The sequence below is a fragment of the Erythrolamprus reginae genome, chromosome 12, assembly GCF_031021105.1.
Source record: "Erythrolamprus reginae isolate rEryReg1 chromosome 12, rEryReg1.hap1, whole genome shotgun sequence".
Lineage (NCBI taxonomy): Eukaryota > Metazoa > Chordata > Lepidosauria > Squamata > Dipsadidae > Erythrolamprus > Erythrolamprus reginae.
Window position 1 is genome coordinate 26,817,482 of NC_091961.1, and position 21,510 is coordinate 26,838,991.

The 21,510-nt window shown below is 43.2% G+C and overlaps 1 protein-coding gene across 4 annotated transcripts in view; it reads left to right on the forward strand.

The window, feature by feature from the left end:
* Positions 1-21,510, forward strand: part of NTM (neurotrimin) — a 380,999-nt gene that overhangs the window by 251,198 nt on the left and 108,291 nt on the right. For all 4 annotated transcript variants that reach the window (XM_070765650.1, XM_070765651.1, XM_070765648.1 and 1 more), the window contains one exon: positions 17,709-17,834. In XM_070765650.1, coding sequence (XP_070621751.1) covers positions 17,709-17,834 — 126 coding nt within the window. The remainder of the gene's footprint in view (positions 1-17,708; positions 17,835-21,510) is intronic.

The window sequence follows — 21,510 nt, forward strand, 5'->3', positions numbered from 1 at the left end:
TTCATTGTAAAAAAAATTGGTCACCTTTTTTTATAATATATTGGTCACCTTTTTTATAATATAATATAATATTTTATAATATAAAATGTATAATTTTGCCAATCAACAAATCACACCTCCTATGCTGCTGATGCAACCTACTATGGTCCTGAAAAGTTGTGCAGTCTCAAATTTAGTTCCCGGATCTCTGATATCACAGTCTGTTATATGCCTGAGTTGTGTGTATTCGTTGCTATCTTTGGAATCAATCTTTCTAGCACACAAGTTCTGGATGTATTGATTTTCTCATTCCTTCCACATTATTCTACTGTATTTGTGCTTCACACACACTGCCGTCCAGATGATAAACATGTCACGACGCATTTCGCTAATGAAATTCTCAGACCTCACCGACAATGGCTTGGGGAATATAGTATCCCTTGGAGGGGTGGGAGAGTGATTGAAGTGTTTTTCCACTGCTAACTTTAGCTTCAATCAACAGTGAGTTGTCCTGCAGCTCAAGGGTCCCCCAAACCTGGCAACCTTAAAATTTGCAGGACTTCAACTGCACTGCTGAAGTTGCCAAGTTTGGTGAGTCCTCTATATCAGTGTTTTTCAACCAGTGTGCCGTGGCACACTAGTGTGCCGCAAGACATGGTCAGGTGTGCCGCGAAGCTCAGAGAGAGAAAGAAAACAAGAGAGAGAGAAAGAAAGCAAGAGAGAGAGCAAGAGAAGAGAGAAAGCAAGAGGGAGAGCAAGAGAAAGAAAGCAAGCAAGAGAGAGAAAGAAAGAGAGGGAGGGGAGGTGGGAGAAAGACAGAGGGAGGTAAGGATGGAGAGAGCAAAAAAGAGGAAAGAAGAGAGAAAGTGGGATGGAGAGAGAAAAAAGAGGGAGAGAAAGAGGAAGGGAGAGAAAAATAGAGCAAAAGGAAGAGAGAATTTTTTTGTCCAAACTTTTTTTAGCACCCCCCCCCCCCTCAAGGTGCCCCACGGTTTTATAAATGTAAAAAATGTGCCACGGCTCAAAAAAGGTTGAAAATCACTGCTCTATATACAGTGATACGTCGTCTTACAAACGCCTCGTCATACAAACTTTTTGAGATACAAACCCGGGGTTTAAGATTTTTTTGCCTCTTCTTACAAACTATTTTCACCTTACAAACCCACCGCCGCCACTGGGATGCCCTGCCTCCAGTGTTCGCTCTAATTTTTTTTGGGGGGTGGGCGGAAAAATATAGTGTCTGAGCGGCAGTCCCTTTGGGACTGGGCGGCACAGAAATAATAAATAAATAAATAAATAAATAAATAAATAAGCAAGCAAGCAAGCAAGCAAGCAAGCAAGCAAGCAAGCAAGCAAGCAAGCAAGCAAGCAAGCAAGCAAGCAAGCAAATAAATAAAAGACCCACCCTGTTTTGCCTCAGAGAATTTCAAAATAAAATACTGTACTGTGTGTCTATAACAGTGAGCTCATAACAGGGCAACTCTATCAATATCAAAATGCCACGTAAATAGTTGAGCTAGTTTCAAACTAGATTTTGATTTTCTTTCTCTCTTCCTTACTCCCATTCTTTTTCTTTCTCTTTTCCTTCCTCTCTGTTTCTCTCTCTTCCTCTCTTCCTCTCTCTCTCCTTCCCTCTCACTCTTTCCCTCTCGGCGTCTGGGCAGGTTTGGAAAACTCTGAGTTGATGATGATTTTTAAGTGAGCGATTGCTCACTGCTCAGCTTAGAGGGAACTATGCCCACCTCCAGACTTCTGTTGCCAGCGAAGCACCCATTTTTGCGCTGCTGGGATGCCCCTGAGGCTCCCCTCCATGGGAAACCCCACCTCCGGACTTCTGTGTTTTTGTGATGCTGCAGGGGAATCCCAGCAGGGGAATCCCAGCAGCACAAAAACGGGCGCTTCGCTGGCAACGGAAGTCCGGAGGTGGGGTTTCCCAGCGAGAGGAGCCTCAGTGAAATCACAGCATCGCAAAAACACAGAGGTCCGGAGGTGGGGTTTCGAGGACTTTGATGTTTTTGCGATGCTGCGATTTCACTGAGGCTCCCTTCGCTGGGAAACCCCACCTCTGGACTTCCATTGCCAGCAAAGCGCTCGTTTTTGCGATGCTGGGATTCCCCTGCTGGGATTCCCCTGCAGCATCGCAAAAACACAGAAATCCGGAGGTGGGGTTTCCCATGGAGGGGAGCCTCAGGGGAATCCCAGCAGTGCAAAAACGAGCGCTTTGGCTGGCAAAAGGGGTGAATTTTGGGCTTGCACGCATTAATCGCTTTTCCATTGATTCGTATGGGAAACATTGTTTCGTCTTACAAACTTTTCACCTTAAGAACCTCATCCCGGAACCAATTAAGTTTGTAAGACAAGGTATCACTGTAGTTTGCATTTCCATGGCATTTACTATGGGTTGAAGTTGCACTGGTGTAATTTGTCAACCTGAGTAATAGGGTCTTTGAAAGAGGAACAAAGAGTAATTATTGTAGCAAGTAAATAAGTAAATAGATGCAGACGTCAAAAAATAGATCTGACTTGCATTGGTGTTTATTCAATCAAGGTGGATATGAAACAGCATCCAGCAGGGAGGTTCAAAAACTATCCATATGGTGCTTAAGAAAAAACCTGCACCTGAACATCAATAAAGTAAGGAGATGGTGTTGGACTTCTGGAGGAAGAGAGATGAACCTGCCCCACTTTACATCAAGGGGGATTGTGTGGAGAGAGTATCCTCCTTTAAATTCCTGGGAGTCCATCTCAGCAAAGATCTCACCAGGAAAATCAACACAACCAGTGGGTTGCACTAAGTACGGGCCACACTATAGTGTGGTAGCAGAAATGAAGATGCACACATACTTCTTATTGACAAGACAAGACGCTGCACAAAGGATGACCTTGAATCTTCTGGAAGGAATTTGTTGTGGCTAGTATCTTCCTCTCTCCTGCAATCACCCCTCCCTGATTCCCAGAGTACTATTCAACTTGGGGCAGGGCAAAGTCTCTAACTCAAAAAATGATGGCTTGGGCCTAACATTCAGCATAACAATGTCATTTGGTGGGACCCAGGGGAAGAGCCTTCTCTGTGGCGGCCCCGACCCTCTGGAACCAACTCCCCCCAGAGATCAGAATTGCCCCCACCCTCCTCGCCTTTCGCAAGCTCCTTAGAACCCACCTCTGTCGTCAGGCATGGGGGAACTGAGATATTGCCCTTCGCCCTAGGCCTATACAATTTATGCATGGTATGTTTGTGTGTATGTTTGGTTCTTTTTTTAAATTAGAGTTTTTAAAAATTATTTTAAATATTAGATTTGTTATATGTTGTTTCACTATTGTTGTTAGCCGCCCCGAGTCTGCGGAGAGGGGCGGCATACAAATCTAATAAATAGATAGATAGATAGATAGATAGATAGATAGATAGATAGATAGATAGATAGATAGATAGATAAGGAGTTTATTTATTTATTTATTTTGTCCAATACACAATGAGAGTTTTAGTGGGTGTATATATATATATATATATACATAGTAAAATACATGATGAAGATTAGAGAGGAGATACTCATAGTAAAATATATCTAAGAAAGAATAGAAAAGAAGATAGAACATATCAATGAAAGAATAGAAGAAGAGATATAGGAATAGAAGAAAGGTATAGGAGATATAGGAGAGCAATAGGACAGGGGACGGAAGGCACTCTAGCACACTTGTACTCGCCCCTTACTGACCTCTTAGGAATCTGGATAGGTCAACCGTGGATAATCTAAGGGTAAAGTCTTGGGGGTTTGGGGATGACACTACGGAGTCCGGTAATGAGTTCCACGCTTCGACACCTCGGTTACTGAAGTCATATTTTTTACAGTCAAGTTTGGAGCGGTTAATATTAAGTTTAAATCTGTTGTGTGCTCTTGTGTTTGTTTATTCATTCATCCATCCATTCATTCATCCATTCATTCATTCATCCATTCATTCATCCATCCATCCATCCATTCATTCATTCATTCATTCATTCATCCATTCATTCATTCTTTATGCCGCCCTTCAATTTAGACTCAGGGCGGCTTACAACATGTTAGCAATAGCACTTTTTAACAGAGCCAGCCTATTGCTCCCACAATCCAGGTCCTCTGCCATGACCACACAGCATTTTTTGCTCTGAAATGTCTTGTCTCCAAACTTCAGGGGCCAAGTCCATGAGGTCGAATCTTTCTTCCGTCTTGTCTTGTCAATAAGAAGTACAGAGGCCACTGATAACAGTGATTTTCTCTTCCTCCTGCGCAATCCACTTCCTTGCCGCTTGGGAGAAACATCCTCAGCTAACAATAGAGTGGCCAATATTCTCCTTGAATTGGTCGAAAAAGACAGATAGTGACAGCCTGTGTGGGGAAATGTTCTTTAGATAACGCAGCTGAGCACCCAGTGCTTAGAAACAATTCAGTTTGATGACATTGCCTGGAACAATCTGTTGTTTTAGAAATGGAGGCTATCAGCTGTAATGAAACCAGTTTCGGGAGACAGACTTGGCTGTCAGAAAGAAAACACACACACACACACACAAATAAAGAGCTAAGGGGAGTAGAAACATAGAGACCCACAACCGTTTTTGTTTTAATACGCTGCTCAAAAAAATAAAGGGAACACTTAAGCAACAGAATATAACTCCAAGTAAATCAAACTTCTGTGAAATCAAATTGTCCACTTAGGAAGCAACACTGATTGAAAATCAATTTCGTTTTGTTCTCAGTACATTCAACTTTGTACAGAACAAAATATTCAATGAGAATATTTCATTCATTCAGATCTAGGATGTGTTATGTGAGTGTTCCCTTTATTTTTTTTTGAGCAGTGTAATAGATTAGGAAAGGGCGTCCTACCTTGGTAACTTTAAAGTTTGTGGACTTCAACGCCCAGAATTCCCCAGACAACTGAGTCAATGAAGGAGTGGAAGTGATCTGTCGGTGCCTGGAGGCTGTTGGGGCCTGGATGGGTGTCAACAAACTCAAACTCAACCCAGACAAGACGGAGTGGTTGTGGGTCTTGCCTCCCAAGGACAATTCCATCTGTCCGTCCATTACCCTGGGGGGAGAAACATTGACCCCCTCAGAGAGGGTCCGCAACTTGGGCGTCCTCCTTGATGCACAGCTCACATTAGAGAAACATCTTTCAGCTGTGGCGAGGGGGGCGTTTGCCAAGGTTCGCCTGGTGCACCAGTTGCGGCCCTATTTGGATCGGGAGTCACTGCTCACAGTCACTCATGCCCTCATCACCTCGAGGCTCGACTACTGTAACGCTCTCTACATGGGGCTACCTTTTAAAAGTGTTCAGAAACTTCAGTCTGTGCAGAATGCAGCTGCGAGAGCAGTCATGGGCCTTCCCAAATATGCCCATGTCTCACCAACACTCCGCAGTCTGCATTGGTTGCCGATCAGTTTCCGGACTTCATTTGAAGTACTTATATTTGGTCTTTTTGAAAGCTTTTTTCACTTGGAAACAAGTTCTGCACACATTGAAATGAAAATTTAAATGAAAAAAAATAATGCTTATTGGTTTATTTTGCTGATAAGATGTGCGCGCCCCCCATTTTTGTGAAATATTTTTGTGTTACAAGGAGGGTGGGGGCAATCCTAATCTCTGGGGGGGAGCTGGTTCCAGAGGGTCGGAGCCACCACAGAGAAGGCTCTTCCCCTGGGTCCTGCCAGATGACATTGTTTAGTCGACGGGACCTGAGAAGGCCAACTCTGTGGGACCTAACTGGTCGCTGGGATTCGTGCGGCAGAAGGCGGTTCCAGAGATATTCTGGTCCAATGCCACGAAGGGTTTTATAGGTCATAACCAACACTTTGAATTGTGACCGGAAACTGATCGGCAACCAATGCAGACTGCGGAGTGTTGGTGTGACATGGGCATATTTAGGGAAGCCCATGATTGCTCTCGCAGCTGCATTCTGCACGATCTGTGGGACCTAACCGGTCGCTGGGATTCGTGCGGCAGAAGGCGGTCCCGGCCTGGAGCCCAAAGTTTTGGAACTTCTCTGTAGGGATGAAGAATGCCGGGGAGCGTTCTCTGCTGAGCCCCCACCTAAAGGACAATAATCAACTTTGAACAAAACAAGGATGTGTTGCTATCCTTTTCATGGAGAAGTAAATGAGATCTAAGGAAAAAAATAAAACCCACGTTCCCCTCTGGGGAAATCTCTCCCTTTGTCACTAGAAGCAGCCTGGTACATGGCTGCCATGTTTAATCAGCTCTGAGCAAGAGACATGTGGAGAAAACCCAAATTGTAGGGCAGGCAGTAATTCCCCAAAGGGACAGCTTAGATAGATGGATGGAATAGCTTCCACCCATCACCACGTCTCCCGCTGGAAAGCTTCTCCTTCTATTTTCTTGCTATGGTTCAGAGTTCACACTTCTCCCACCTGCTCTTCAAAAAATGGCAGCATCTTCATAAAAATCATCTTTGATGGAGCTTGTTCTGTCGGGCTCTCTGGTAGAATCCTCCCAAAAATTCACAGGTACAAATTTCAGACACACACACGTTTGAAAATTCAAAACAATGTTCTTTATAAGGAAAATTCACTTAACCTAAGCCCTCTTTTTGTATAGCAAAGAGCACTCGTCTCCAAACAAACTGGTGATTTGTACAAGTCCCTTATCAGTCCTGTGATACTTAGCTTGCAGCTGTGAGGCAATTCAAAGTCCTTCTTTCACAAAGTGAAACACACTTTGCTCTGGTTTAGTTTCCAAGCAGGGAAAAATCAGCACGCAAAAAGTCAAAGTCAGTAAAGCAGTCATGAAACACAACGATCAGATAATCCTCCACAATGGCCAAACCCACAGACTGCTATTTATAGCAGCCTCACTAATGACCACAGCCCCACCCAACCACAGGTGGCCTCATTTTTGTTGATAATAATCTCTCAGTTGTTGTTGCCTATGCATCGCTCTCCGCATGCGTGGCTGTATCATTAACTCTTGTTCTGAATCCAAGGAGGAGCTAGATAATTGATCTCCTTCTGAGCTGTCTGCCACACTCTCCTCCTCCCTGTCACTCATGTCTTCTTGGTCAGAGGAGCCTTCATCAGCAGATTCCACCAGGGGCAAAACAGGCCTGCAGCATGTGGATGTCTCCCCCACATCCACAGTCCTTGGGGCAGGAGCTGGGCCAGAGCTAACCACAACAGAGCTGGGGCAAGATCTTAAATATTACCTGGTTTCTATTTATTAGCACTTCTTCTTATGCTTCTGTCCCCTTTGCATTGTAGACAGCTCCTATTAATACCTGTTGCATTGCAGGGAAGGCGTTTTAAATAATTCATTTGATTAATTATTCAAGCATTTTAATTAGCATATAATAACTGTCATGTTAAATCCTAGGCGCCCATGTTTGAATTAAAAGGGTAACTCATGGCAGGCTTCGCTTCTGTCACTCCTGTCCCTTCACCAAGTTGGCCCGGTGTCATTGCTCCTTCTTCACTCCCGACATTGATTGATGCAAACCTTTTCAAGTTCCACATCTCGGCATGGTTTGAATGGAACCCAGTGATGGCCAGTTCATAATAATTAATTGATTATCACAGCTGACATTTCCCCAGCACCTTTTCAAGCACAGATCAAGGAAGGGAGGAAAGGAAAGTTTAAATAATTTCGGCATGAAAGCTGGAACCTTAATTCCGTCCCTTTTGTGCATCGAAACACGACTATTCTTTCGACTCTTCTCCCGTGCTTTCTGTCATTCCGGAACCGCCTTCTACCGCACGAATCCCAGCGGCCGATAAGGTCCCACAGAGTTGGCCTTCTCCGGGTCCTGTCGACCAAACAATGTCGTTTGGCGGGCCCCAAGGGAAGAGCCTTCTCTGTGACGGCCACCGTTCCCTGAAAGCTGCGCGCGTGCGTGCGCACCCCCAAGTACCCCCGCGCGCACCCTTTTTCATGGCTGCGCGCTCCCCATCCCCCTGCCAGCCCGGGGGGGGGGCGGGGGCAGGGAGGCGTCGGCGCTGCCCCCCGCCCGCCCGATCCACCCCCTCTGCTCCTCCGTCGCCTCCTGCCTTTGGGCGCGGCTCCTCCCACACCCGGAATGCACGCCCTGCCCGTCTCACAGTCCCTTTGCCGAGAGCACTTTCATCCCGGGCTCTCAGCAAGGGGATTGCAGGAGAGGCGGGGCAGTCGTTCTCTCAGTGGAGGCCGGCGAAGGTGATATTCAATGTCGGGGGCGCCCGCACGGTTGCGCGCGCTCCCTATCTCCATAGCAGCCCCCTCAGAACATTCAAAATAAGAAAAACCTTCGCCGGTGACATTGAATATCACCTTCGCCAGCCTCCGCTGAGAAAACCTAGAGAGAACGAGAGTGAGTGAGAGCAAAAGACAGCAAGATAGAGAGAAAGTGAGAAAGAGAGAGAGAGAGAAAGGGGGGAGAGAAAGAGATAGCAAGAGAGAGAGAACGAGAGAGAAAGAGTGTGAGAAAGAAAACAAGAGAGAAAGAGAGAAACCAAGAGAGAGAAAGTGAGAAAAAGAGAGAGAGCAAGAGGGGGGGGAGAGAGAGAAAGAGAGAGAGAGAGATAAAGAAAGAAAGAAAGAGAGAGATGAGAGAGGAAGGAAGAGAGTGAGAGAGAGGAAGAAAGCAAGAGAGAGAGAGACAGAGAAAGCAAGAGAGAGAGAGAAGAGTGGAAGGAAGAGATAGAGAGAAATGATAGAAAAAAGGGGAGAAAGGAGAAATGAGAAAATGATTGAGGCAGAGAATGACAGGAAAGAGAGAGAAACAGAGAGAGAAGTGACTCTTGATTTAAAGCATATGGTAAAAGCACTTAAATAATAACAGAGAAAAAAAACCCAGCCCTTATTAATAGTTATGTTTTTGGTTTTGCTGGTTGATTTAGTTTTAATAGTAATGGATTTTGGTTTTTTTTAATTATTAATTTCTTTTAATAAAAAAGAAGGGATTTTTTTCTTATTTATTTATTTATTTATTTATTTATTTATTTAATTATTCTATGCCGCCCAGTCCCAAAGGGACTGTCGCTCAGACACTATACTTTTCCGCCCACACCGGGAAAAAATTAGAGGGTACATTGGTGACGGCCCCACCATCCTAAGATAAAATACAGGAAATAGTATAAGGGCAGAGTAGATGGACCATAAGGTCTTTTTCTGCCATCAATCTTCTATGTTTCTAGTTACATAGGGTATTCTGTTGCGAGTGGAGGAGTGGAGAGCTCCGTTTGTTGTAGAATTAACAAAGCAACAACGGACTCTATCGAAATCTACCCAGGCAACCTGAGTCCTAACACAATCACATGGATGTACAGCAAATTGACAATGCAGTGTCCAGAGGTCACAACTGTGTTTCTTTTGGGAGAGGATGGCAATCTCGTATCCACATCCTTTGAAGGGCGAAGCGTTTCTCCAGCTGTTGAAGGATGGTGTGGGCTGCTGCTCTTTTAAAGTAAATATCCCATTAAACGCAGGACACCTGTAATTATAAGGCAATAAAACAGTTCTTCCCCAACTTCTATTTTCCTTCAGATGCAAATTGTATCAATTAAGGCTGTAACTCTGAATTGGTTCAATCAGGAAACGTAGTTGATTAATGTGGGGACTGTAATCTATGTTGATGAGAGTTCACGACACACTGATTTAGTTTTTAAACTACTCTCAGCTACATGAGAGAGAACAGTAAAAATATTACACTGAAGGTAATCATTGCACGCAAGAGTGAAAGACAACATTAGATCATGGTTAAACTTGGCGGCATTCTGGTATCATTTTGTCCTATCCTGACAGTAACTGGGAGCCCCCAGGGCAAAATAAATTCTTCTAGATAAGGCATGGAAGATTTTATTTATTTTATTTATTCATTTGTCCAATACATAAATATATAGGAAGAAAATAAACATGTGATAATATAAAAGAGGGTGAAGGTGAACTTAGAGGAGAGGATACATGAAAGGAAGAGAATATATATGATAAGTGAGAGAAAGGAAAGACAATTGGACAGGGGACGAAAGGCACACCAGTGCACTTATGTACGCCCCTTACTGGCCTCTTAGGAACCTGGAGAGGTCAATCGTGGAGAGTCTAAGGGAGAAGAGTTGGGGGTTAGGGGTCGACACTATTGAGTCCGGTAATGAGTTCCAAGCTTCGATAACTCGATTGTTGAAATCATATTTTTTACTGTCAAGTTTGGCGCGGTTCGTATTAAGTTTGAATTTGTTGCATACTCTTGTGTTATTGCGGTTGAAGCTGAAGTAGTCATTGACTGGTAAGACATTGCAGCATATGATCTTGTGGGCAATACTCAGATCGTGTTTTAGGCGCCGTAGTTCTAGGCTTTCTAGGCCCAGGATTGTTAGTCTATTTTTGTAGGATATTCTGTTTCGAGTGGAGGAGTGAAGGGCTCTTCTGGTGAAATATCTTTGGACATTTTCAAGGGTGTTGATGTCTGAAATGTGGTGTGGGTTCCAGACAGACGAGCAGTAGTCTAGGATAGGTCTGGCAAAAGTTTTGTAGGCTCTTGTGAGTAGTGTGAGATTGCCTGAGCAGAAGCTGCGTAGGATCAGGTTGACAACTCTAGGGGCTTTTTTGGCCATATTGTTGCAGTGGGCTTTAGCACTTAGGTCAGAATGTGGGTTGGCAGTGAGAGATTGTTTATCAAAGTAGTTATCGCACCAAGATCATTGTGGTTTCATTTACCCAAATAGCATCACACACACACACACACACACACACAAACACACAAATGACAGAGAAAAAAATAGATATAGGGAGCTCAACATTTTTAGAAGTGTAGCAAATCTTTAGGCCACTCTTACATCTGCAAAATTAACCAAAATTGTTTGAAGATATTTTAAGGGAAGATTTCTTTACAAAAAATTAGTGCAATTGGCTGAAACAGGATCTGACCCTTCAGAGTTGATGGCTGTCAAAGATCGGTTGCTGTACTTCTGGGTTCAAAGGATTAGCTGGTGGCATCACCATTGCTTCTACCGCACGAATCCCAGCAGCTGATAAGGTCCCACAGAGTTGGCCTTCTCCGGGTCCCATCGACCAAACAATGTCGTTTGGCGGGCCCCAGGGGAAGAGCCTTCTCTGTGGCGGCCCCGGCCCTCTGGAATCAACTCTCCCCGGAGATTAGAACGGCCCCCACCCTCCTTGTCTTTCACAAGTTACTTAAGACCCACCTTTATTGCCAGGCATGGGGGAACTAAGACATCTCCCCCAGGATTATTATATTTCACGTTTGGTGTGTATGTGCTGTATGGTTTTTAATTGCTGGGTTTTTTTTATGTATTTTATTATTAGATTTGTCCCATTGTTATACTGTTTTTTATTCCTGTTGTGAGCCACCTCGAGTCTTCGGAGAGGGGCAGCATACAAATCTAATTATTATTAATAATAATAATAATAATAATAATAATAATAATAATAATAATTGCTCTGAGGATGCCCAGTTGGGGGCTCCTTTCATGACCCAGCAGGAGCAAAGGATGAGAGCTCAAGCTCGCCGTACGGAAATTCTCGAGTCTCGAACACAGATGTGATAACTTCCAAACCAGCATCCTAGCCACTTGAACCAATGTGTTCCTTTCAAAAGTTATCAAGTTGCATTGATTTGGAAGAACGGTGCACATGTATTAAGGAATGGTTTGGTTATGGAATAGAATTCTTTATTGGCCAAGTGTGATTGCACGCACGAGGGATTTGTCTTTGGTGCTTATGCTCTCAGTGTACGTAAAAGAAAAAGACACATTTGTTAAGAATCGTGTGGTACAAAATGATTGTCATAGGGGTCAAAGAAGCAATGAGGAAACAATCAATATTAATACAAATCTTAAGGATACAAGCAACAAGTTACAGTCATACAGTCATATGTGGGAGGTAATGGGTGATAAGAATGATGAGAAAAAACTATAAGAAATAGTAGTGCAGACTTAGTAAATAGTTTGACAGTGTTGAGGGAATTATTGACCCCCTCGGAGAGGGTCTGCAACTTGGGCGTCCTCCTCGATCCACAGCTTACATTAGAAAACCATCTCTCAGCTGTGGCGAGGGGGGCGTTTGCCCAGGTTCACCTGGTGCACCAGATGCGGCCCTATCTGGACCGGGACTCATTGCTCACAGTCACTCATGCCCTTATCACCTCGAGGTTCGACTACTGTAACGCTCTCTACATGGGGCTACCTTTGAAAAGTGTTCGGAAACTTCAGATCGTGCAGAATGCAGCTGCGAGAGCAGTCATGGGCCTACCTAGGTATGCCCATGTTTCGCCATCACTCCGTAGTCTGCATTGGTTGCCGATCAATTTCCGGTCACAATTCAAAGTGTTGGTTATGACCTTTAAAGCCCTTCATGGCATTGGACCAGAATACCTCCGAGACCGCCTCCTGCAGCACGAATCCCAGCGACCGATTAGGTCCCACAGAGTGGGCCTTCTCCGGGTCCCGTCAACTAAACAATGTCGGTTGGCGGGCCCCAGGGGAAGAGCCTTCTCTGTGGCGGCCCCGACCCTCTGGAACCAACTCCCCCCGGAGATTAGAACTGCCCCTACTCTCCTTGCCTTTCGTAAGCTCCTTAAGACCCACCTGTGTCGTCAGGCATGGGGGAACTGAGACATCTCCCCCGGGCATATACAATTTATGAATGGTATGTATGTATGTATGTATGTGTGTTTAGAAATGGGTTTTTTTAAATGTTTTTAGTAGAAATTTAGATTTGTTGTAAATTGTCTTTTGCACTTTGTTGTGAGCCGCCCCGAGTCTGCGGAGAGGGGCGGCATACAAATCTAAATAAACATAAATATAAACAATGTTTAGCAGAGTGATGGCATTTGGGATATTTGTTTAGTAGAGTGATGGCATTTGGGGAAAAAAACAGTTGTTGTGTCTAGTGGTCTGGGCGTGCAGTGCTCTGTAGCGACGTTTTGAGGATAGGAACTGAAACAGTTTATGTCCAGGATGCGAGGGGTCAGTCAATATTTCCACAGCCCTCTTTTTAACTTGTGCAGTATTACAGGTCCTCAATGGAAGGCAGGTTGGCAGCAATTGTTTTTTCTGCAGTTCTGATTCTCCTCTGAAGTCTGTGTCGGTCTTGTTGGGTTGCAGAACCAAACCAGGCAGTTATAGAGGTGCAGATGACAGCCCTCCCAGAGCCTCTGTGCAAGCCAAAAATCAACTGGTTGGCACACACATCCACGTTGGAGCTGAGCAAGGGCAAACACTCGCATGCCAGCAGATATGGCTCCGCGTGCCACCTGTGGCACCCATGCCATAGGTTCGCCATCACTGGCTTAGTCCTTTGTGGTATCTAGCGTACCATTAGAATATTAGCTCTTGAGTCAGAAGCCAAGGAAATGAACCCCCAATAGTCTTTCCAGACATGGAGTAATTCATTACTTACCTTGATTTCCACTTAAAATGTACTTTAACTACACTTCCAGCTACAAACCTTAAATCACCTCTGATGTTTGCAGAAAAGTCCATCATTTTTTATTTTATTGCCAAGTGCTGGCATGACATAATCCTTTCCTGAGCGTCTCCGAGTGTTTTACAGATCAATAAATTACTTACTTTGTGTCAAAGGCAATGAATGCAAAGCCGATGTGTCCGTTCTACATTTGCCCAGCTTCCTTGTTAAAAAAAAAAGATTGGCATGTGGATAAGACATAGGGAAGGAATTGTGGAAAACAGATTCCAAAATATTAAAATATGAAGGATTCTTCTTTTGAAGGGATCATATGCCAAATCTGTGGATTTTTGATGAGTGATCATGAGCTTCATTTGAATTACCTAACTTTGTACAAATAAACTGGGCAAAAGATTTTGAGAAAAATACAATAGCAATAGCAATAGCACTTGGATTTATATACCACTTCACAGTGCTTTACAGCCGTCTCTAAGCGGTTTAAGCGTTGGTCTCTTGCCCCCAACAATCTGGGTTCTCATTTTACTGGCTTTGGAAGGATAGAAGGCTAAGTCAACCTTGAGCCAGTGATAATTAAACTGCTGGCAGTGGGCAGTGAGTTCATCTACAATACTGCATTCTAACCAGTGCATCATCATGGCCCTTCCTTCCTTCCTTCCTTCCTTCCTTCCTTCCTTCCTTCCTTCCTTCCTTCCTTCCTTCCTTCTTTAGCACTTAGCAATAGAACTTAGACTTATATACTGCTTCCAGCCTTATCTAAGTGGTTTACAGAGTCAGCATCTTGCCTCCAATAATCTGGACCATTTTACTGACCTCAAAAAGTTAGAAGGCTGAATCAACCTGGAGCCTGGTGAAATTTGAATTGCCAAATTGCAGGCAGCAGAGGCAGCCTGCAGTACTGCATTCTAACCACTGTGTCACCGAAGCGCCACTTGGAAGTTGATTTCTATACAGTGATCCCTCGAGTATCGCGAGGGTTACGTTCCAAGACCCCTCGCGATACTCGATTTTTCACGATATAGTGGTGCGGAAGTAAAAACACCATCTGCGCATGCGTGCCCTTTTTTCCATGGCTGCGCATGCGCAGATGGTGGAGTTTGCGTGAGCGGCGGGGAAGACCCAGGGAAGGTTTCTTCGGCCGCCCAGCAGCTAATCTGCTCGGCAGCGGGGCAGCAGCGAGGAGCCGAAGATCGGGGTTTCCCCTTTGCGTGGGCGGCGGGGAAGACCCAGGGAAGGTTTCTTCGGCCGCCCAGCGGCTGATATGCTCGGCAGCACGGCAGCAGCGAGGAGCCGAAGATCGGGGTTTCCCTGCCGCCCATGCAAAGGGGAAACCCCGATCTTCGGCTCCTCGCTGCTGCCGCGCCCGCCGCTTGTCCGCCGCCCACCCGCCTGCCGCCTGCCCACCCGCCGCTTGTCCGCCGCCCGCCCACCGCCCGCCCGCCGCTTGTCTGCCGCCCGCCTGCCCACCGCTTGTCCACCCGCCGCTTGTCCGCCGCTCGTCTGCCCGCCTGCCGCTCGTCCGCCCGCCGCTTGCCTGCCCGCCGCTCGGTGCACGAGAGAGGGAAAGTGAGAAAAAGAGAGAGAGCAAGAGGGGGAGAGATAGAGAAAGAGAGAGAAGGAAAAAAAGAAAGAGATGAGAAAGGAAGGAAGAGAGTGAGAGAGAGGAAGAAAGAGGGAGAGAGAAGAGTGGAGTATTTTTTAATTAATATTTTCTGAAAAATCGCGATATAACGTTTCACGAAGATCGAGATCGCGAAAATCGAGGGATCACTGTACTTCAAATGTTTAAACATATATCGAGGGGCAAAATTCCTGCGAAATAACTCCTATTGGCTGGTACTAGTTTTGTTTAGCAAATGTAGTAGAGTTTGAAAATGAACTGTTGCTAACTCATATTATGTTTATTGATTCCTCCAACATAGGATGGATGGATGGATGGATGGATGGATAGATAGATAGATAGATAGATAGATAGATAGATAGATAGATAGATAGATAGATTGATAGATAGAGAGAGAGAGAGAGAGAGAGAGAGAGAGATAGATAGATAGATAGATAGATAGATAGATAGATAGATAGATAGATAGATAGATAGATATTTACCTGATATAGGAACCGTTGGTTGAGAGATGCTCATATATTTGAATCTCTGTTTTACTTATTGAATACCTCAAAGTTTATTTTTCTATCTATCTATCTATCTATCTATCTATCTATCTATCTATCTAGTCAGTCTGTCAGTCTGTCACGTATTTGTGGTATACAAATATATAATATTTATATACATGATACTAGTAAAAGAGAAACATTAGGCTCCTTGGAGAACGGCGACATACTTACTAGATAGATAGATAGATAGATAGATAGATAGATAGATAGATAGATAGATAGATAGATAGATAGATAGATAGATAGATTAGATAGATTAGATAGATAGATAGATAGATAGATAGATAGATAGATAGATAGATAGATAGATAGATAGATAGAAAAATAAACTTTGAGGTATTCAATAATTAAAACAGAGATTCAAATATAAAAGCATCTCTCAACCAACGGTTCCTATATCAGGTAAATAAATACCATGAAGTATGTACAACATGGCTATGTCAACTTAAATTAGCTAAAGTTTTAGACTAAGAGAGGAGAGGTGTATAAAATACCAAAACTTCATGGGGGGGAAAAAACTCCTCAGGATTTGAAAATGTTAAATGTATGATGGGACTGATGACTATGGACAGGATTATTTTGTCCTTGGCTCATATTCTCATAAGGAAAATATTTTCTACACTGCTAGGTGTATTTTCCCAAAACATGTGATCTGAGACAGTAATAGGTCGCAAATCCCATCGCTACCAGTTCACGTGCTCACACACATGTGCAGTGCTTCTGCACATGTGTAGAACCGTCTGGAGTGGGTGGGCAGTTCATTGATCCAGGCCGTACCAATAACAACCCACCGCTGATCTGAGAAAATATAATTGGTATACGATCCATTCTGAATGAGTTGATCCAATTACCCAATTAAAGATACTTGGAGTTTATAAGCAGGGGGCCTTACTTGCTATCCATTCACCCATTCATCCGTCTGAGTTATTTTTGGCTGGGAAAGGTTAGAATATAACATACCATAAAAAGCTAGTGTGAAAAATGTTTCCTCTTCTTAAGTTCTACAAGAATAATTATGGGTAAAGCTATGGACAGAAATGTTATTATACCTTGGATGAAAGTTGATGATATTTAGAAGGCTTGGCTGAATTCCTTTGAGGGCCATATCCATTTCTGTTGCTTATCCTTCTGCAGGAAACCAATCTCTATTGTGGTTCAATAAAACCACAGTGAATGGTCCATTATATTGAGTCAAATCACTGGTCTGTTTAGTCCAACATGATGACCATTGGCCAGCTTTGGTTTCCCCATAGTTTCCATTAAGAAATTTCCCTTCAGTCAACCAGAGTCAACCTTGAGCCAGTGGTGAGATTTGAACTGCTGAACTACAGTTAGCAGTTAGCTGAAGGAGCCTGCAGTGCTACACTCTAACCACTGTGCAACCAAGGAAGGAAGGAAGGAAGGAAGGAATGATGGATGGATGGAAGGGAGGGAGGAGGGAGGGAGGGAGGAAAGAAGGGAGGAAGGGAGGGAGGGAGGATGGATGGATGGATGGATGGATGGATGGAAGGAGGGAGGGAGGAAAGAAGGAAGGAAGGAAGGAAGGAAGGAAGGAAGGAAGGATAGATATTTGCCCCCACCAATCTGGGTCCTCGTTTTACCCACCTCAAAGGATGGAAAGATGAGTCAACCTTGAGCCAGTGGTGAGATTTGAACAGCTGAACGACAGCTAGTAGTTAGCTGAAGTATGCCACCCTGGCTCAGAATGAGAACCTTCACCCTCACATTCTGTGTAACATTTGGGTCCCAGGGGAAGAGCCTTCTCTGTGGTGGCCCCAACTCTCTGGAACCAGCTCCCCCCAGAGATTAGAACTTCCCCCACCCTCCTTGCCTTCCGTAAACTCCTTAAAACCCACTTTTGCCTCCATGCATGGGGGAATTGAGATATCTCCCCCGGGCCTATACAATTTATGTATGGTATGTTTGTATGTATGTCTGATTAATAATGGGTTTTTTAAAAATGTTTTTAAATTATTAGATTTGTTATGAATTGTTCTATTGCTGTTGTGAGCCGGCCCGAGTCTACGGAGAGGGGCAGCATACAAATCTAATAAATAAATATCGCTATTTGAATGGTGGCCTTGCCCAAAGAATTTTCAGAAATTATAGCTTCTTTAATTCTTGGGTTGACTTTTTTTTCCCCCCTTTCCTTGTCCTTGCAGTACCTCCCAAGATTGTCGAGATCTCTTCGGACATCTCCATCAATGAAGGTGGCAACATAAGTCTCACCTGCATAGCTACAGGAAGGCCAGATCCAACCATCAACTGGAGGCATATTTCACCTAAAGGTAAGATAAACTTTGCAATGACCCTCCCGCCCATCAAAATCCTGGTGTTGGAATGTTGCTGTCTTGTATAGTAGGATGCCTTGATGCCAGATGTCCACTATTGACAGCTATCCTATTTGCTTTATTTGATCTGAGAAGTCATTGTGCCTATGGATATTAATTCCTTAGAGGTAGGAAGAGGTTATGGGTTCTACTCTCTTTTTCTTCCTTTCCTCACCCACCTTAATACACACCAAGCAAAATATATACTGCTCAAAATAAATAAATAAAGGGAACACTTAAACAACACAATATAACTCCAAGTAAATCAAACTTCTGTGAAATCAAACTGTCCACTTAGGAAGCAACACTGATGGGCAGTCCATTTCACACACTGTTGTGCACATTCAACTTTGTACAGAACAAAGGATTCAATGAGAATATTTCATTCATTCAGTTCTAGGGTGTGTTATTTGAGTCTTCCCTTTATGTTTTTGAGCAGTTTATATTTGCAAAATAGTAGCTGAGCTAAAAGATACGGTAAGACAATTAACATCAGCAAATGGAACATCTGCGGCTGTCTCGGTGTATTTGTTCCCTTCTGCTACACACAAATGTTATGTCACGAGAGAACAAAGCACTTTGGTCCACCCAGAACTGAATAATGTGGAGGAACCTCTTCGCAATTTTCACATAAGTTTTATTATGTCCAAGAAATTGGAAAGGAAGGAAGGAAGGAAGGGAAGAAAGACAGAGAGAGAAAGAAAGAAAGAGAGAGAAAGAAAGAAAGAAAGAAAGAAAGAAAGAAAGAAAGAAAGGAAGGAGTGGAAAAATAGCAGCCAGGCCAACAAGCGTTCCGATCATTTGATTTCATCGATCAAATTGATTTTCGATGTGAAAACTGGATTCCACGGAATATTTTAAAAAACTAAGGTTTTTTAATATAAACTAAGTTTTTTTCAAAACTAAGTTTTCCGCAGGACATGATTATTTCCTACTGATAAGGTTTGTTGTTGGTTATATTTGTGTGTGTGTTTGTGTGTGTGTGTTATAAGATGCATTTACCCAGCCTCACAGTCTAAAATGGGATTGACCAGGGTAGAGTCTATTGTTATTGTTGCTGTTGTGTCTCTGAGGAAAGAAAGAAAGAAAGAAAGAAAGAAAGAAAGAAAGAAAGAAAGAAAGAAAGAAAGAAAGACATCATTGTGACTTCACCAGTGGGGTGCTACTGGTTTGGGTGAACTGGTAGAAATCTGGAGAAACCCACCTTTATAGTGGCTTGTCAGAATGAGAAAATAAGTACAAGATGAAGATGTGGCTCAAAATATTGCAGTCTTTTTTCTGCTTCTTCCAAAGATCTTTATCTATTTTATCCAGATCACTCAACAATTGAAAGTTAGGCAAAAAGAAGTGATAATCTGACTGAAACGTATCATTATGATTCATGAAATTTATACCTGGCTGGCCTTTTTAATCTTTCTTTCTTTCTTTCTTTCTTTCTTTCTTTCTTTCTTTCTTTCTTTCCTTCTTTCTTTCATTCTTTCTTTCTTTCTTTCTTTCTTTATTTATTTATTTCCTTCTTTCCTTCCTTCTTTCTTTCTTTTTCTTTTTTCCTTCCTTCCTTCCTTCTTTCTTTCTTTCTTACTTTCTTAGTTTCTCTTTCTTTCTTTCCTTCCTTCCTTCTTTCTTTCGTTTTATTTTTTCCTTCCTTCTTTCTTTCTCTTTCTTTCTTTCTTTCCTTCCTTTCTTCCCTCCTTCCTTCCTTCCTTCCTTCCTTCCCTCCTTCCTTCCTTCCTTCTTTCTTTCTTTCTTTTTGCTTTGGGGCCACTAAATTGTTAATCTCTTAGCAATAAAAATATTTAGATACGATCTGGGGGTTGGTGTTCTAGTTGTTTTGTAAGCAATAAGTGAAATCATCAATGCATATTCTCTCAACTCAGGGTTATCTGAGTTGAAATCTTAATGTGGCCTGTAATAAAACCTGGAGATTTTATGCTAAACTAAATGTTTAACAAACCGACAAAAATCACCATTAAACCTCAGATTGTTAGAGAGTTTTATGGTCTGAAGTTGTAGTTGGCATACTGCACATCTAGGTATACAGCTATCTTTTCATTTTATATGTCTCTAAGGTTTGTGAGATATAATATTTCTTGAATCAAAACTGTACGGAAAATAGATATACACCTAACATATACAAAAATACCTAACAGAAAAAATGTTGGGGTGTTTGTGTCTGTCTGTCTGTCTGTCTGTCTGTCTGTCCATCTGTCCGTCCGTCCACAGAGAGAGAGAGAGAGAGAGAGAGAGAGGGAGAGAGAGGGAAGGAGGGAGGGAGGGAGGGAGGGAGGGGGAGAGAGTGGTTGTTAGTGGTCTCTCTCTCTCTCTCTCTCTCTCTCTCTCTGTGTGTGTGTGTGTGTGTGTTTATGCGGTTTTAAATAAAATCAGCAAATGGAATTAATGTATGACTGAACACACCTGGAACCGAGACAAACTAGAAATAGCATAAGCTATCCATCCCTAAGAGAACATATATTTTAATTTGCATGGTTTCTAAATTTCGTATTACCTGGTAAATCCAATCTTCCCATAATACTGTTAAACCTGTTATGTGATTGAGCTATTTGTCAAAAGGGTGAAGGGATAGCTTGTGCGTTCGAATTGGAGAACCAAATGTTTGCAGCATCTGGATTCCACCATGAATTTTTCTAGTTAGTGCCAGCATGATAAATTTCTACCAAACGAAGTTTTCATTGCCGTGCTAGAACTATAGCAGGCTATAATAATCAAACTTTCAGAATGCTGCAGGAACACAACAATTAGTGTGGTTTTTATAAATGCTTTCATTTAAGGCAGGTTTCCATACTAAATCCTAAATATTGCTGTTTGAAAAAATAGTACAGGTTTTCTTTCAAAGGATATTGCATAGTAATGCATTTAAGAGGACCATCAATGTCCTCTTTTATTGAGGAAGAAAAAGAATAACTTAAAACTAGTGATGGGCGAACAGAAACCGCACAATTCGGGTCTGTACCGAATTTTGTGGTGTTCGGTATGCTGAACATGAACCCAAAATTTTTTGAAACTTCGGGCAAAGTTCAGGGTCACGTTCGGCGTTCGGAGCTTTGACGTCACCGGCAGGTTGCTATGTTTACTTTTGCGTGAAAGGACTGCCCTTTGCTTGTAGCGCTGCTGCGGTGTCCTTTTCCATAAAAATAACAATGTTTATTTGTATGTGAAGACCTCCCTTTGAAGGAGCTAGGGAATCCCTCCCACAAAGAGATTCCGGGGGCGGAGCCTTGATGTCACCAGCAGGTTGCTAAGGACGCCAAGGTGATCAGTTCCTGGATTCCATGGAATCCAGGAAGTGATCATCTTGGCGTCCTTAGCAACCTGCCGGTATATGTGACATCAAAGCTCTGCCCCCGGAATCTCTTGGTGGGATTCCCCATTCGGGTTCGGGTTCGGCCGAATTTTGCATAAAGTTCGTCCAAACTTGCCAAACCCGAACACCGTTGGGTTCGCCCATCACTACTTAGAACCGATCTTCAACGTAGTCCAAAGTATGAGTTGCATGAAGACTTGGCTTTCTTCTGTCTTACAGAAAAGACTTTTAGAGCTATGAAAATTAGTTACCATAACAAAAGTGCAGTACAGTGATACCTTGTCTTACAAACTTAATTGGTTCCAGGATGAG